Source organism: Remersonia thermophila, chromosome 3 (genome assembly GCF_042764415.1).
Source record: "Remersonia thermophila strain ATCC 22073 chromosome 3, whole genome shotgun sequence".
Lineage (NCBI taxonomy): Eukaryota > Fungi > Ascomycota > Sordariomycetes > Sordariales > Chaetomiaceae > Remersonia > Remersonia thermophila.
In genome coordinates, this window is record NC_092219.1 from 3,220,379 (window position 1) to 3,236,846 (window position 16,468).

Below are 16,468 nucleotides of genomic sequence, written 5' to 3' on the forward strand. Positions count from 1 at the left end.
GAGATTTTGACGGCCAGGGAAGCGGAACGCGGGAGACCACCCGCGAGGCACCGATGAGGAGGAGGAGGAGGGAAAGCCTCCGCCTGTTCCCCAGGCGCCGGGCGGGTGATACGGTGGTTGGTGGGTTGGTTTCTATGCGCTCAACACGTTGGGTGAGCCCGAGGTTTGGCGGTTCGTGGTCGGTCTCTTGTCCATCATCAAAAGAGGGGGGGGCGCGCATCCAAAGATGAGACGAGAAACCCCCGACGGGATACCCGCGGCGGAGCTGAGAACTTGTCGGGGGGGGCGCATTGTCGACACGACGCGGGGGAAAGCAGCGCCGATCGGGCGACGGAGGAGAGTTGCGCTCTTCCCCGATCAGCCGACGGCCGAAGTGTGCAAGGTCGTCACGGACGAGAGAGGGGGAGACCATGACGACCGACAATGTCCGGAAAGGGGGTGGTTGAGGGAGCATCAACCGTCCTCCCCCCCCCCCCCCTCTCTACCCCCTAAAAAGGGGGGGAGAGGGTCCCCCCGGGGCGAGGAGAGCGAAGGCCTCGGGGAGGGGAAAAGGGAGGGGTTGGGGCTCACTGACAAAACAACAAGAGGAAAATCCAGCGACATCCAGCGGGAGAGAGAGAGAGCCTTAAAATACCTGAACGCCGGCCGGCCGTATTAGTTGGTGCTTTTTTTCCCTCCCCCCGCAACGGCGGGCGATGGAACCGGCGCGGCGCCTAAGGTGACACTGCATGCGTTCGCAACCGAGCTCGCCGTGTGTCAGATCGAGGTCCAAATCGTCCGTTTAACGAGGTTCCTCCCCCGTCGCCGACCCTCCCCAACACCTCCTTCATCTGCTGGAGGAGGCTTTAGCCCCCGGTGCCCGAGACGCTCTTTGCGCTCATCATCAGATCATTTTTGTTGAAAAAAGTGAAACCCGCGCCGAACCTCAGCGTTGCCGAGCCTCAGCGTTTCCCCCCTCCCCCCCTCGGCGTGTCGCACCGCAAACGCCAAAGATCGTCAGCCAAAACGGCGCCGTCGAAAGGCGCACGGACGAAAAGCAACTCCACACCCTTTTTTTCCCTCCTCCCCCCCGGCGAAGATGCCTCCTGGTCAGCAGCCACCGGCGCAACAGCAGCAGCAGCAGCAGCAGCAGCAGCAGCAGCAGCAGCAGAAACAGGAGGAACCATGGCAGCCCGAAAACGCCAAAATCGGCCTCTGGATCGTCGACACGCGGAAATGGTACCCCGGGGTAACGGCGAGCAAGCAGCTTGAAACCCATGTACGTGGTGCTATCTGGTGATTCTCCGTTGCAACAGAAAACATACGATCCGATCCTCCCGATCCTCCCTCCCCCCCCCTTGACCTGAAACAAACCTACCCCCCTCTCCCCCCTGCCCTGGCTAACGACAACCACCACCGCCACCACACCAACCACCAGGCCGCCCGGGCCCTCAAGCTCATCCCCCCGAGCAGCCGGCCCAAGATCCTCCGCTACTACCACCCGCGCGACGCCAAGATGGCGCTCGCCTCGGCGCTGCTCAAGCAGTACGCGGTGGCGCGGCTGCACGGCACGCCCTGGTCGCGCACGCGCGCCGGCGGCGGCCTCCGCGCCGACGGCCTCCGCAAGCCCGCCTACGTCGACCCGGACACGGGCGAGCAGCCCGTCGAGTTCAACGTGTCGCACCAGGCCGGCGTCGTGGTCGTGGCGGCCGTGGCGGGGTACCGGCCGTCGTCGGGGCCGCCGTCGGGACCCGCGGCGGTGGAGGTGGGCGTGGACGTGGTGTGCACGTCCGAGTCGCGCGAGCGGGACCGGGCGGCGCTGCGCAGGCCGGACGGGTGGGCCAGGCACGTCGACACGTTTGCGGACGTCATGGCGCCGGGGGAGGTGGCGTTTCTGAAGCAGCGGCTGCCGGCGGAGCTGGCGGCGGCGGCGACGACGGCGGCGGCGAGGGACGACCTCCAGCTGCGCTACTTTTACGCCTTTTGGGCGCTGCGCGAGGCGTACGTCAAGATGACGGGCGAGGCGCTCGGGGCGCCGTGGCTCGCCGAGCTCGAGTTTCGCGGGGTCCGGCCGCCCCGGCCCACGGCCGGGTGGGACGCGCGGCCGCGCGAGAACGACGAGGCGGCGGCGGCGGCGGCAGCAGCGGCGGACGACGAGAACGGGCCGCCCCCCGACGAGGTGGTTCGCGACATGGAGATTTGGTTCCGCGGGGAGCGGCTGCGCGACGTCAACATGTCGCTGAGGTCGGTCGGGCCCGACTACATGATCGCCACGGCGGTGAGGACGCCGGGCCGGAGCGAGGATGCCGTGCGCTGGAGGATAGGGCCCTACGTGGAGCTGTCGCTCGACGAGATCCTCGACTTTGCCGAGGCGAGCGGGTGACGGGCGGGCGACGGGCGGCCGCCCCACGCCACGCCATGCCGGGAACCTCTGACAAGAGCAGCAGCAGCAGCAGCAACAACGACAACGACAACAATAACAGCAGTAACAACAACAACAACAGCAGCAGCAGCAGAGGTGGGGTCGGTCTGTGGAAAGAAAGGATGGGTGTACAAGTAGGCGGCCCCAGGTGAGGGTTGTGGGTTCATGTGTCTTGGTGGTTGAACATTCGTGTTTGAGATACAGCTTCTAGCGTGAATCCTTTTTTTTCCTCTGGCGAGTCCCTGAACCGTCAACTGTTTCTGATTCCCGCCACAACCTCTTTTTTTTTTTTTTTTTCTTATTGTTCATCTCTTTTCTCGGCTGAACGCGTTCCTGAGGTCCCTCCGTTCCCCCCCAGAGAAGAGTGAGATGGGGTCCGCGGAACCCGTTCATGCTCCTCCTTGCCATCCAATGCCCAAAGCTGAGATGCGATCGCTTTTACGTACCCTCGGGCTGGCGGGCCACCTCAACGTCACGACCATCACAGAATGGCAGGTTCATACGTTCGGGTGGTCGGGGGGGGGGGGGGGGGGGGCGTTGGCGTGAGTTCCCGAAACAAGGAAATCAACAACAATGCCATGCCCGAGAGGAAACGGTGACTTGAGCCATCTCGGCATGCGGGTGGCGGCGGTTGTGAGATTTTGCATGATCAAGTCAGCTTTCAGCTTTGGTGGTTTTACCTCTCTATCTTTCTCTGCCAGCCGCGCTAGATACCGACGCTGTGTATGCGTCTGTGTGTGTGTGTGTGTGTGTGTGTGTGTGTGTGTGTGTGTGTGTGTGTGTGTGTGTGTGTGTGTGTGTCTTCTTTTCTCGGCATCAACGCATGAACAGATAAAAAGTAAGCGTCAAGCCATATGGGCCAGGCCGGTGGGGAGCCGGGAGGATGCTTGATGCCCGTCGAGGGGGGGGGGGGGGGGGGGCCGACCCTCTTTCTGGGACCTGTAACTACTTGGTAGGCCCCGCCGCCCTACCTAAGAAACCAAGCAGGCCAGCTGGTGGTGACCTTTGCCCGGTGTGTGGGTGCGGCTGTCGGTGAGGCGCTGCGCTGGGTGCACCAGAGCTGCCAGGGCCACCAGAGCTCCCGGCACGGCAGACGGCCTGGTCCTTGACACGTCGCTCCACGGCGGGCGTCCATAAGCCGAGACCAATGACGCTGCGCCAACTGGAGCACCGAGAAAGCCAACGGCGAGGAGCGATTCGTTAGTCGGTCAGCAGCAAGCAGGCATTTCCGTCGCTGCGGAATGTGGCCCATCCCGGTTCTATTCATGGAAAGCCAGCAGTGCTCCCAGCACGAGAAACAGTTTGGCGCAGGTACCGTTCTTTTGTCAGTGGCCAAGCGGGGAGTCTTATCAATAGGTCATCGGAAAGGGAATCTGGAGAGAGAACCCCCCATCTTTTTTTTTTTTTTTTGTTCTTGTTGTTGGAGCCCGTCCAAGTAGGGGGGCAAAAAAAGAGAGAGACAGAGAGAGCAAGCAAGCAAGCAAGCAAGCAAGTAGCAATTGGTGAAAGGTACCGTCCAACAAGAATCCTCAGAAGAAGAAAAAAAAAAAAAGAGGCCCAACCCTGGAAGCAGCTAGTGTATACCTAGTACACAGCACACCCGTGGTGGCCTGTGGTGGCCCGTGGTGTCCCGTGGTGTGTGTGTGCGCTCGTTGGCTGCCAGAAATGACGTCAAGGGTTTCCCCATCCATCCCACCCTGGGGTCAGGGTCGGAGGGGTCATTCGCTCGTGATCACCGCCGGCCGTGTGGGGCCGATGACAAAGCCGACGATTGGCGCGAAGCATCGGACGCCAAGACGTGGCTGCCGAGAAAAGCCTGCGTCATCGCCCGCCAAGCCCCCGTCCCGGGCCCTGGGCGGACCCACTTGGCGGGGCCAGCCTTCAGCTTTGCTGTCGCCGGAAGCAGGTCATGGCACTATGTACTTACCTCGCTACGCTACACATGGCCCATGGGCTTGACTTGTTCCCATTCCCTGCCGGTGTGCTGGTTTGGTGGAGAGGGGGGGGCTCTGGAAATGGGAATGGGAACGGGGAACGGGAACAGGGAGAGCTGGCATGGTGACCGGGGATCACCGACCCGACCTGACCCTGGAGCTCCAGAGAGAAGATGGCCCGTTTTCAAGATTGGGCATGCATCCTGTCCATCATCTGCCCATCCAACGTAAACCACGACGTAAACCACGGTGGCTCGGCGGGACCTAGGTCATCATCATCCTCCTCCCTTCTTTTATTCTTCTCCCCGTCCCCCCCTCTCTCTTCTCTTTTTTCTTTTTTCCCAACCTGCCATGACTCGCCTTCCTTAACCCTCCCCGTCTCTTGGGCCTCCGAACACTCCCATTCTCCTTAGCGAGTCTTTTTTTTCTGGTTCTCCGGTGACATCCATATCCCATCCTCCTCTTGTGCTTTGCTCTGTTGTTCGTGTAGCAACTCGGATTCGCATCTCACGAGAACAAGAAAAAAGAAGAAGCAATTCTTGTTTCGAGCAACCACTTCCTACCTACTCTCACGCCCTCTCTCTCTCTGTCTCTCTCACAAACACTCCCACTCGAAACCACACACACACACACACACACACACCACACAAAGTAGCCCATCATGGCGAGATGTAAGCCTCTGCTGCCGACGCTCTCTCTCTCTCTCTCTCATCGACCAATGCCACCCGAGGAGACCGCAAGACTAACCGCCTCCCTTTCTCTCCTTTCCAGCGCTCGCCCCCGTGGCCCTCCTCCTGATGGCGGGCTCCCTCGTCCTGCTCTGGTTCGTCATCCTCTCGGGCCTCACCCGGACCTCGCCGCTGCGGCAGACCTACTTCCTCCGCGCCGAGACGCTCGGCATCGACGGCGCCCGCCCCGTCTCGCAGTGGACCTTCTTCCGCATCTGCGGCCTCGGCAACCTCGACTGCGGGCCCTCCCGCCCGGCGCTGCCCCTCGGCGACGCCTGGGCCTCCTCCGCCGACGCCGTCCCCGATGAGCTCATCGGCAACTTTGGCAACGGCACCACGAGCTACAGCTACTGGTACATGTGGCGCTTCGGCTGGGTGTTTTACCTGCTCGCCCTGCTCTTCGAGGTGATTGCCTTGATCGTCGGCATGCTCGCCCTGTGCAGCCGCGTCGGCTCCGTCCTCGCCGGCATCGTCTCCGCCGTCGCCTTTGTCTTCCTGGCCGCGGGCGTGAGCTTGATGACGTACGTTTTCCTCTCCCTACTCTCTCTCTCTCTCTCTCTCTCTCCCTCTCTCCCTCGCAACTAACCCCTTTCTCTTCCCAGCGCCACCTTCGTCAAGATGCGCAACGCCTTCGTCAACGACGGGCGCGACGCCTCCCTCGGCGCCTACGCCTTCGGCTTCAGCTGGGGCGCCGTCGCCGCCCTCCTCATCGCCACCGTCCTCTTCTGCGCCTCGAGCCGCAAGTCCAAGCGCGACGCGCCGCCGCCCCCCGCCGGCCGCCCCCGCACCTACCCCTGGAACCGGCACACGACCCACCCCGTCAAGACCGACTACGCCTAGGGGCCGACGCTCGGCGCCGCGGGGCGGGCCCGGACCGTCTGAATCGTTCTCATCCCGTCCCTTCCCCTCCCCTCCCATCCTGTCCCCTCCCATCCCATCCCATCCCATCCCGCACCAAAGGCTCTCTCCATCTACCCTAGGTACCAAAAACTACCCTCCCGCCCCCCCAAGCGGGTAAAGGTAGCAAGTCGTAGGGCCGGTCATGGAGATGTGTGGTTGTTGTTGGTGTCTCTCTTTCGGACCAAGTTGGGGAGGAGGGAGGTGCAAAAAAGGGGTGGAGCAGAACATGGTTGATGAATGACTTTTTCTTCTTTTCTTCTTTTTTTCTTCTTATTTCTAAAAAGACAATGGCGGAAAGTAATGAGATGGAACCATGGAAACGGAAATGGAAGGGGGATCGGGCCGATGATGATGATGATGATCTGAGTGGAAGCACAGCAGGGAAACGCATAAAGGTGGGGAGGGCGCGCGCGCGCGCGCGCGCGAGTTAACGCTCATTTCATGTTTTTTAATGATGATGATACCTGGAGGTGGTCAGTTGATGAAGACATTTGTTCTCCCCTGGACCTTGCGTATGGCTGGAATGAATTGTCGTGATTTCATTGATTCTATCGCCTTAGGGGAGGATGAAACCTTCACATCATTATTGGGCTGTCCAATCTGCTTTCTTACTCTCTCTCTCTCCCTCTCTTGCTCTCTCGCTCTCTCTCTGCAACGTGCATGTGGTCCCTAAATCAAAAAGAAAAAAAAAAAAGGTGGCGAGAGCCGTCTCGTGTAGTAATAAAACATTTTCAAAAGCCATGGAAAGAAACCATCTCTGCCGACCCCTCCTCCCCTACATGTCTCCTTCATGGTCCGTCCAATCCATCCCTAACAAGCTGCCCTGCAGACCCTCGGCCAACATGGCAAAAACACCAGATTGTCCCCCCCCCAACCTGACCCAAGTAGAATCATCATGATGCTAGGGTGGATGACGCATTACGCACCGGGCAAGACGGAGCACAGCTACCGCCTGGTAGAACAAGAAAACAATGTGCGTCAGTCCATCCGTCGTCTGGTCCTCAAGGTGGAGAGTCGTGGAAAAATCCTGGGCAGAAAACCGAGTGGAGAAGAGAATATGTACAAGAAGCGAATCGGGAAATCGTTCTCCCCGACGGGGAGCGTCTTCCGCCGTCTCTGCTGAGACCCCTGAAAGACGGGGTAAGGGCCGTACTATGTATTCAACCGGCCTCCGGGCGTCCAAGCCCAGCCAAACGGAAAAATCAAGCAACAAGAGCCCGAGGCTCGTGAGAAGAGAAAAGAAAAAGCAAACGAGGTGCACCGTCCATGAACATCACCGTTTCGATGGGGTCCCTACAGGGCTGACCGAGTCCAGCGGCGCGGCATGCAACGCGGGCTTTTTGATGCTCGCCGTCGCGCTGCCGAGGTTGTCCTGGTTTTTGCGCGCGAGCACGCCGCGAACCCAAGCCGCCACCACGGGGTCACCGTCGACACGCTGCTGCTGCTGCTGCTGTCCTGGACTCGCGTCTTCCGGCTTACCGGCGCTGCTGCTTGTCGAGGTGCCGTCAAGGCGCAAGGCGCGCTCCGCGGCATCGGCAAGGGCGCCGTCGCCAGCCGCCGTCTTGTCGTTCTCCTCCTCGGGGCTCTCTTCCTCCTCGGTGATGGTCTCGGGTTTGGTGAGCCCTTGGATCCACGGGTGGGCGAGCAGCATCGGATACGTGTGGCGCTGGTGCGGGTTCTTGTTGAGGCAGCACCGCACAAAGTCGTGGGCGTGGGCCGAGAAGCCCTCGGAGGGCAGAGAGGGCGGCTCGCCGTCTACGATGGCCTGGAAGCAGAAAAGGGGACAAGGGTTAGCACCCAAAGGGGAGGGATGACGAGGTCCGGCCGGGGAGAGAGTGGGGAGGGTGGGGGCCACGCGAGGGATACGTACGCTTAGCTGGCTAAAGATGGTGCTCGAGACCTCGGGCGGGTAGGGATAGCGGCCCAAGGCGCACTCGATGATGGTGAGACCCAGGCTCCAAATGTCGCTCTGCACGTTGTAGGTGCCGCTGGGGACGGCGCCGGGCACCAAGGCGCCGCCGTTGATGCGCTCGGGGGCCATGTAGCTCTGGCAGCCGATGTTGGTCTTGGCCATGCTGGCGACGAGGTTCCCCGAGACGCCAAAGTCGCAAATCTTGACCTGGCCGCGGGTGTTGACGAGGATGTTGGTGGGCTTGACGTCGCGGTGGATGATGTTGTGGTCGTCCTTGAGCGTCTTGAGGCCCATGACGGCGCTGTAGGTGATCCTGCGGAGCACCTCCTCGGGGATGCCGCCCGCGTACAGCTTGTCGATGCTCCCGGCGTCCATGCATTCGATGCAGATGTAGACGGCGCCCTCCTGGAAGAAGGCGCCATAAAAGTCGATGATGTAGGGCGAGACGCACTCGTGCAGGATGACGAGCTCCTTGAGGATGGTGGCAAACTTGGCCTCGTCGAGCTCGAGCCGGATCTCCTTCATGGCCATGATGGCCCCGGACGTCGCGCGCCCCGCCGAGGAGGCGGGCTGGGACGACGGCGACGCCTTGGGGGGCTCCTCGGGCGCGGCCGAGGCGGGCGGCTTCCGGAACTGGCTCAGGCCCTGGCCGAAGCGCGGGGCCTTGGGCCGCGCGTGGCGGACCTTGTAGACGGTGCCGTAGTTGCCCTTGCCCAGCTCCTCCAGCACCTCGACCTCGTCGAGCGATATCGAAAAGGTCTGGCCGTTGGCAAAGTTGACGCCGGTCCGGGTGATGGTGGCGGCGCCGTCGAACGTGATCCAGCCCTGCTCCGTGTCGATGTACTTTTTGAAGTCGCTCAGCCGGGAGCCCTGGCCCTCGCCGTTGAGCACCGGCCTTTGGGGTTCGTTCTTGGCGAGATCGGACAGCCGCGGGGTCGCGACGGGCGACGAGGCGTCGGATCCGGGCAGGCCGCCCAGCTTCATGGCCCGGCGTTCGCTCAAGCTGGGGGGCTTCTTCGCGGCCGGCACCACCGGCGCCGACTTGGGGAAGCCGGGCGGCAAGGGCCGGGTGAGCATCCCGGGCAGCTTGAGGTTGGCCGGGGCGCCGCCGGCAAACGTGCCCGCCGGGCTGCCCATGGGGCTGCCCATGGGCCGGGCCCCGGGAGGACCGGCGCCTCGGGAGGCCATGGCCAAGCGCTGCTCCTGCAAGGCGCGGGCCTTGGCCATGAGGTCGGACGGCAGGTTCGTGGCGCTCGGGGTCGGGCGCCTCGCGGTGCTGAGAAGCCCCGTGACGCTCGAGGTGGCGCTCATGTGGCCGGCGGCGGGGTCCGACACGGTCCTCAACGACGGCACGCGGCGGGGCGGGTCTCCCGGCGGGGGGAAGCTTGGAGAGGGGAAGTCGGAGTCGGCGCTGGGGGTGTCGAGCGGCGTGCTCGCCTCGGACGAGTCGTCGGGCGAGCCCGGCGAGGCTGGGTGGTGGTGGAAGGGATCGGCGGGCGCGGCCGGGTCGACGTTGCCGTGGGCCCCCATGGTCAAGGACGAGGGGCTGGGCTGGGGCTCAGAGCGAAGCGGGAGAGGTCTGGGCGGCCTGGGGAGCGAGCATGCGGCGGGGCGATTGGCGTAGATGACGGGCCTGGCCGGTGGTGGTTTCGGGCTTTTGGTTGATATTCTCGCTGGTTGGGAGGAGGAGGTGGTGGTCGTCGTCTCTCTGGGGGCCAGGACGTGGTCCAACAAGAGCCACGACGGGCCGGGCTGGCTCAAGCCCCGGTTTCCAAGGCACGCACCTTGACGCCGTCGCAGCGGACTGGGTCGTCTTGGCGAGCGATGGAGCAAGCGACGGCCTGGCCGAGCAAGTGGCCGGGTCCGTTGTTGCAAGACCCAAGCACGGGCGGGCGGGAAGCGGCTATTTTTGGTCCAACAAAGATATGATGATGAGGTGGTCTAGCGGCACACAATCGGCGACGAGATACGAGCGAGACCCGTTGACCGACGCGAGCGATCCAGCTGGGTCGGAAACGGATGCAGAAGGGAGAAGAAGCCACTCGCAAAAAAAGAACAAGAGCACTGGACAGCCGGCGAGCGACCTGGGCGGCTCCGAGTCCGAGTGCAGCGGATGGACAGCAACAAAGCAGCCTTGTTGTCCTTTTGTCCTTTTGTCCTTTTTTTTTTATTTATTTATTTGAGTCCCAAGGCGTCAAGAGCTGGAGAGAAGGGCTGCTCGCACACACACATACAGAGAGAGAGAGAGAATGAGAGAGAGAAGGAGGGAGAGGTAAAGAGAAAGGGAGAGAGAGAGAGGTAGAGAAATAAATCGGCTGCGTGCCCTGGATAGATGTGGACGGGCAAGCTTAGGACGACAAGGGCCGAATCCAAAGATGGAGGAACCTAAAAGAGCTGCTTGGGGGAATATCTCGAAGCTTGAGTCACGTTAGGTAGGTTCGACTTGAGCACAGAGGAAAGCGTAAGGTAGGTAGCATGTGGTTCGCCCGGCGGGTCCGAGCCAATCGAAGCCGGGGACGGGGGAAACGCGCTCAAGCAACCAAAAAAAAAGGTGCGGGAAAGAGAAGGAGGCAGCCAGCCCAGACGGCTCCCCCCTCCCGATCCCCCGAGACGACTTTGTGTTGGAAAGCTGGAAGCAGCAGCAGCCCTGTCTTGCTTTCAAGTCTTCTCCACACCGTTTTTTTGTGTGCCTCTCTCCGGTCTGGTCTCGTCTGGTCTGTTAGGTTCCCCCGTCCCGTCCAACAACATGGGAAGCCGGTGCCAAAAAAAAACCCCACCGCTGTCATTCGGTGAGGTCGGGCCCAGTGGTGGATGTCCTTGGGGGTCTCCAACCAATGCAATGCATCATGCACAAGCCCTATTTCAGGTTCCTCAAGTTCCTCGGGTTCCTCGGGTTCTTCGGGTTCCTCAGGCTCCTAAGGCTCCTAAGGCTCCCCAGGTTCCTCAGGTTCCTCAGGTGCTTTCTCTCCATTGCTCGGTACTGTGTAGGTCCAGAGCACCCGGGATCGGCGTCATCGGCGCAGGTTGGGTTCATCACCTAGGTACTGCCTAGGTAGCTACGTCAGGCCCCATGCAGACTCGGATGCGTACATACAGACAGCGGGGACGCGGTAGGTACTGCTTCGGTACAGAGTGGTCGACCGCCCTTCGCTTCTCCATCCCCCTCCAAGCTGCTTGGCTACCTGGCTACCTGGCTACCTGGCCTTGGCTGACTGACTCTGTCGGTGGCGATAACTACTCGGCATGCTGCGACCAGACATGTCAATGGCGGTGGGGCCCCCTTCTTTCGCCTTGGCCCCGCTAACTAGCGGGGAGCTTCCGCGCCCAAGCTTGCAGAACAAAGCGAACAAGGCGACGAGCATACCCGGATGGGGGATGGGGGATGGGGGACCACGGCCCGTCGTCTCTCTTTTGTCCCTGGCACGGCTGATGGGCCGCCCCCCCCCCCCCCCGGGCGATGGGCCGCTTGTGCTTGTGCCGACCACCTATAGTAGACGATCTAGGTAGCTAGTGACGTAGGTAGACGTACGTCAGGTACCCTCATGCGGCCCCATGGGTGGACGTCCCTCCGAGCAACAACAACAACAACAACAACCAAGGCTTTTCCCCCTCTTGTTGGTTGCCATGCATCGCCGCCTTCTGCCCGCCCTGTCATTTCCCGATCCGGCTTTTTTTTTTGTTGTTTTCCAACACTGGCGCCCACCTCAGCAAGCTGGTGGACACTAGCCAAGCACTGGACCCTCGGCGATGCAAGATGACGTCTTGGGGAAGGGGTTTGAAGGATCATAGCAGGGATGCATGTCGGTCATCCTCCCCCGGGTCAAGATGTCGAGACGATCCCGACATGGTCTCTTGACTGGAGAACACTACGACGCTATGCAGCTCCCAAGGGCACACTGCTACGTACAGCCTCGCCGAGTGGCATGTTGCTGAAACGAGTGGTGCTCGGTCTCGGATGTGTTGGTACGTTTTAGCGCATTTCCATGTCGGCACCTGAAACGTCGCTCATGGCTCGTGAACCCTCCGGCCTTTCTTGTTTTTCAATGTGGAGACTGGCGGCGTTCGCCGGGCCTGCGGCAGTCGTGTTGACGACACGACACGGACACGACGCGCGCTTTCAGCAAAGCCTTGAGCAACCGAGGAGATGCACAGGCAACAAGCTTGACATCACGGCGACGCAAACTTCTGACAAGATGCATGTGGGTAGTGCAGCCGAGCGATACCTTGCGGCCCCTCTAGGTCCCGGTAGGTACCTTACGTACGGCACCTAGGTTTCTCCTCGCAGGGCTCTCCGGGGACGGCTACCCGCCCACGTGGTGTGCTTAAAGGCACCAAGGAGCGAGCGAGACGGCGGGTGGAAGATCTGGGCGCCCGGCCCGAGATCGAGCAAGCTTCTATGGGGGGCATCCATGATAAAAGCATGCCGGTTGTTGACGTTGCAAAACCCACTTTTTCCCAGATGGGGGGTGGGTTTTGAAACAGGGCCGGCGATGGTCAGCGACGGACCAACCACATGGTCGTCTCGCCCAACGTCATTGGCTCCCCGTCATTGGTCGAGGGCGGCAGAATAGCCTCTTTGGGGCACAGCTCAGGGCGGCGGTTCCTTTTCCTCGGCGTCTTGACAGAACAAATTTCAATTCGCAGCGGAGTGGTCGGGTTGCCAATGGCTTTTCTTTTCTGGCTGTTCAGAGGGGCGGCTTGTCCGTGTCTTGTCGTAAGGAAAGCAGGTTGTTTAGTGAATCGTTTCTCGGTTGGTCCAAGAGGCAGCCAACGTTCGACCAGGCCCACCGTCTCGCAGTGGTGGTGACTTGGTACGGTGTAAGAGGAACAAAAGCCCAACACTCAGCCTCTTGGGCGACGTGGAGGGCCCTGCCGCAAAAAGGCAGATTCTTCTTTTGGGGGGGGTTCAACCTTGAAGCCTTGGGCTGTCCTACGCCGTATGCAAGTGCAACTTCAAGGCTGTTTGGGCTGTCTCCAAGTGTGTCAATTTCTCGGACGTGATTTGATGACGTTCGTGATGGAAGAACAGATTGGTTCGGGCATACGCCATCGCAAGAGTGGGTTCTGCGATGCAGGGCGCTTGCGCTGTTTCCCCACGGACCTGATCCGGGACCTGATCCGGGATCTGAACCCGGACCGCGGGCGGCATCCATCCATCCATCCATCCCACGGGCATTCAGCACGTTTCGCACACCTGCCATGCCCTTCCTGTTTTCCTGCCTTCGTGCCTTGTTGTTGTGACTCTTGCCAAGACGTGCCCCGCCCCAGCACCAGCAGCAGCAGCAGCAGCAGCCGGTAGGTGGTTTACTTCTTCAACAGGGAAACGGATGACGGTCGAAGTATCCAAGGGCTGATTTCTTTGACCACCAACAACAACAACAAAAAGAACAAACAGGTCCGAAACAAGCAGGCCTGAAGCTTGTTGGCCCTAGTCTTCCATATGTACTATGGGTGGTCATCTATCTATCTACAAGGAAAAACACATTCGTCATTCTCTTACCTTATTTCTTTTTTTTTCTTCTGCTTCGTTTTCTCTCCAACGACTACGGTACCTTACCCAAAGTGTAAACTTTGCCATCCATCGTTCCCTCGCAGGTCCCTTATCAGCCTCGCTGCAGGCTGCCCCCAGGCTCTTCACGGCACACAAAGTGGGACGGTGGTACACCTTTCCCGTCTCCAGCGCTGACCCCCCCCCTCCCCGGAACCCTCCTCCCACTCACATCACGCCGTCCAACCTTATCAAACCCTCCTGTCGCCGCAACCCACGTCTCGGACGGCCTAGACTGGGTCCCCGACTGCGCCATCCTACGCCATCCTCCGCCATCCCACCCCCCCCAAAACCCGCAGTTTTGCCATCGCTGCCTCTCCATCGTTTGTTTTCATAAAGATCCCCGGCCCCATCCGTCGGTCCTCTTTTTTCCCCCTGGCACTTACATCGCTCCGGGCCCTACCAATGCGCCTCTGTTAAGCCGGTCTGGCCATCGACATCTCCCACCCGCCCGACTCTGCTCCATCGCCAGCCTGCCGCCACACAGCCTCGATCCCTTGATGGGTTTCCTGCAGATACGCGCTCCCACCTCGTTGAGGCTGTCCATGACAGCTGCCGGGGACACGTTTGACCCATTGGCCATCACCACATCCTCCTCGTCGCCTTTTGCCGTCTTCCGCGCCCCCAATGGCAACGGCGGCGCATCCCATCCATCCCTCGACCGCCTGATCGTCTTGGTCTTCGGCGCCGTCTTGGAGGTGGTCTGCGTCAGCCTGCCCGGTTACATCATCGCGCGGCTTGGCCACTTCGACGCCGACAAGCAAAAGTTTCTCGCCAACCTCAACGTCATGCTGTTTACGCCATGTCTCAGTAGGTCTTCAACGCCCTAGCGCTTGCGCTTGCGGTTTCTTGCGCCATGCAAGAGAGAAATGGGGAGCGGCGCTGACCAGCGTCTTCTCAAGTCTTCACCAAGCTCGCTTCCCAGCTCAACGCCAACAAGCTCGTCGAGCTGGGCATCATCCCCGTCATCTTCGTCATCCAGACCTTCGTCTCGTGGTCCGTCTCGCGCATCGTCGCCCGCTGCTTCGGCTTCAACCGCCGCGCTTCCAACTTCGTCACCGCCATGGGCGTCTTTGGCAACTCCAACTCGCTCCCCATCTCGCTCGTCATCTCGCTCTCGCAGACGTTGAAGGGCCTGCACTGGGATAGGATACCGGGGGATACCGACGACGAGGTGGCCGCCCGCGGCATCCTCTACCTCCTCATTTTCCAGCAGCTCGGCCAGCTGGTGCGCTGGAGCTGGGGCTACCACGTGCTGCTGGCGCCCAAGTCGAAGTACCCCGAGCACGCCAGCGAGTCGGCCGAGGAGGGCCGCTTCCTGGATGGCGAGTCGCTGGCCAACGACGGCGACGACAGCGACAACGACACCGAGACGCAGCACCTGCTGGAGGGCGCCGGCATCCTCCATTTGGACCCCGAGGAGCACCGCCGTCACCACGACTACCACCACCACCATCACCACCACCGCCCGTCGAGCCCAACCCACACCGACGACTCCCACTCCCAGTATTACCCGGCCGGCCGGACGCCCGTCGCCGGCTCCTCGGGCGCTTCGCCGCACGACTCGGAAGACGAGGGCCACGACCCGGCCTGGAAGCCCGACGTCAAGCCCCGCGCCAACGGCCTCGTCCCGACCGGCGGCGACCTCGCCGAGCACGAAACCCTCGACCACATCCTCTCCTTCCCCCGCATCAAGCCCACCGACGACGTCGAGCTCCCCTCCGGCGTCCAGGGCGTCGCGCTTCGCTTCCGGCGGTTCCTGCGCAGGACGGAGCACCGCGCCTGCGAGCACCTCTGCGCCGCCGGCCGGCGCGCCTACGCGGCGCTGCCGGCTCCCGCGCAGTCGGCCCTCTCGGCCACCCTCCGCGCCTGGCAGCGCGTCTACCGCTTCCTCTGGGACTTTATGAACCCGCCCCTCTGGGCCATGCTCATGGCCATCATCGTGGCCTCGGTCCCGGGCCTGCAGTCGCTCTTTTTCCAGGAGGGCTCGTTCGTCAAGACGTCGGTGACGAGCGCCATCAGCTCGTCAGCCGGCGTCGCCGTTCCGCTGATCCTGGTCGTGCTGGGCGCCAACCTCGCCCGCAACACCCAGGCCACCGAGGACGAGATGGACCCGGAGGAAAGGGCCATCGGCACCAAGCTGCTCGTCGCCAGCCTCGTCAGCCGCATGCTCCTGCCCACCCTCATCATGGCGCCCATCCTGGCCCTCTTCGCAAAGTACGTGCCCGTCAGCATCCTCGACGACCCCATCTTCGTCGTGGTCTGCTTCCTGCTCACGGGCGCCCCGAGCGCCCTCCAGCTGGCCCAGATCTGCCAGATCAACAACGTGTACGAGACGGTCATGAGCAAGATTTTGTTCCAGAGCTATGTCATCTGGTGAGCTTTTTTTTTTTTTTTCTTTCTGTCCTTCTTTCCAAGCGGGCGTGACGGATGTGCTAACGCAAAGAATGCAGGATCTTGCCATCGACGCTCGTCCTGGTGGTGTGCGCGTTAGAGGTCGTCGAGTGGGCCACTCTCTGAGGTCCCTCCGACTCGCCTTTTCTTGTAAAAAAAATAAGGAGGGGTGGTTGGCTCATCCTACCAAGACTGGCGACCATAAACCGCCAGCTCCTTGACCCTTTCGGTGATGTACTATATAATCATTGTTTTACTGGCGGTCTGTATTCATAGTTTGGCGTTGGGCGTTGGAGAGCACCTCTCTCGACACGGTTGGCCTTTTTTTTTATTTTGGGGTAGAATGGGCAGGATGGATGTACCGGTGGGATTCTGTTTCCACTCTTTCTCTCTCCCTCTCAGTTCTTTTCGGTTTGTTTTGGGGCGGCAGCTCCCCCCCCCTTGGGTTTAGCCGGATGGTTTTTTTAGCGGGGATTTTCGGACACGACGTGCTATGATAGACGAGGCCAAACAAGCCTAACAAAAATGAGATGGGTGAATGCTGCGCATGAGAGATGAGGAGGAGGAGGAGAAGGTTCATTTGGAATGGGAGGGAGGACCTTGTGTAAGCTCTTACTTGGTTGAAATGCTCAGTCTGGATTGTGTGTGTTT

At 61.1% G+C, this 16,468-nt stretch overlaps 4 protein-coding genes across 4 annotated transcripts; 3 read left to right on the top strand and 1 right to left on the bottom strand.

Moving 5' to 3' along the window:
- Positions 1 to 1,078: 1,078 nt before the first annotated feature.
- VTJ83DRAFT_3734 (uncharacterized protein) lies at positions 1,079 to 2,362 on the top strand (the record flags this gene model as incomplete). Its single annotated transcript, XM_071010145.1, has 2 exons — positions 1,079 to 1,258; positions 1,418 to 2,362. 2 exons carry the CDS (start codon positions 1,079 to 1,081, stop codon positions 2,360 to 2,362), a joined length of 1,125 nt encoding a protein of 374 aa, XP_070867612.1.
- Positions 2,363 to 4,996: 2,634 nt separating this feature from the next.
- VTJ83DRAFT_3735 (uncharacterized protein) lies at positions 4,997 to 5,903 on the top strand (the record flags this gene model as incomplete). The annotated part of the gene is made up of 3 exons (XM_071010146.1): positions 4,997 to 5,006; positions 5,107 to 5,584; positions 5,666 to 5,903. 3 exons carry the CDS (start codon positions 4,997 to 4,999, stop codon positions 5,901 to 5,903), a joined length of 726 nt encoding a protein of 241 aa, XP_070867613.1.
- A 1,333-nt stretch (positions 5,904 to 7,236) lies between these two features.
- On the bottom strand, positions 7,237 to 9,405 carry VTJ83DRAFT_3736 (uncharacterized protein; the record flags this gene model as incomplete). Its single annotated transcript, XM_071010147.1, has 2 exons — positions 7,237 to 7,728; positions 7,834 to 9,405. The coding sequence occupies 2 exons, from the start codon at positions 9,403 to 9,405 to the stop codon at positions 7,237 to 7,239; spliced, it is 2,064 nt and encodes a 687-aa protein (XP_070867614.1).
- A 4,518-nt stretch (positions 9,406 to 13,923) lies between these two features.
- On the top strand, positions 13,924 to 15,943 carry VTJ83DRAFT_3737 (uncharacterized protein; the record flags this gene model as incomplete). Its single annotated transcript, XM_071010148.1, has 3 exons — positions 13,924 to 14,233; positions 14,326 to 15,799; positions 15,877 to 15,943. The coding sequence occupies 3 exons, from the start codon at positions 13,924 to 13,926 to the stop codon at positions 15,941 to 15,943; spliced, it is 1,851 nt and encodes a 616-aa protein (XP_070867615.1).
- Between the last annotated feature and the right edge of the window lie 525 nt (positions 15,944 to 16,468).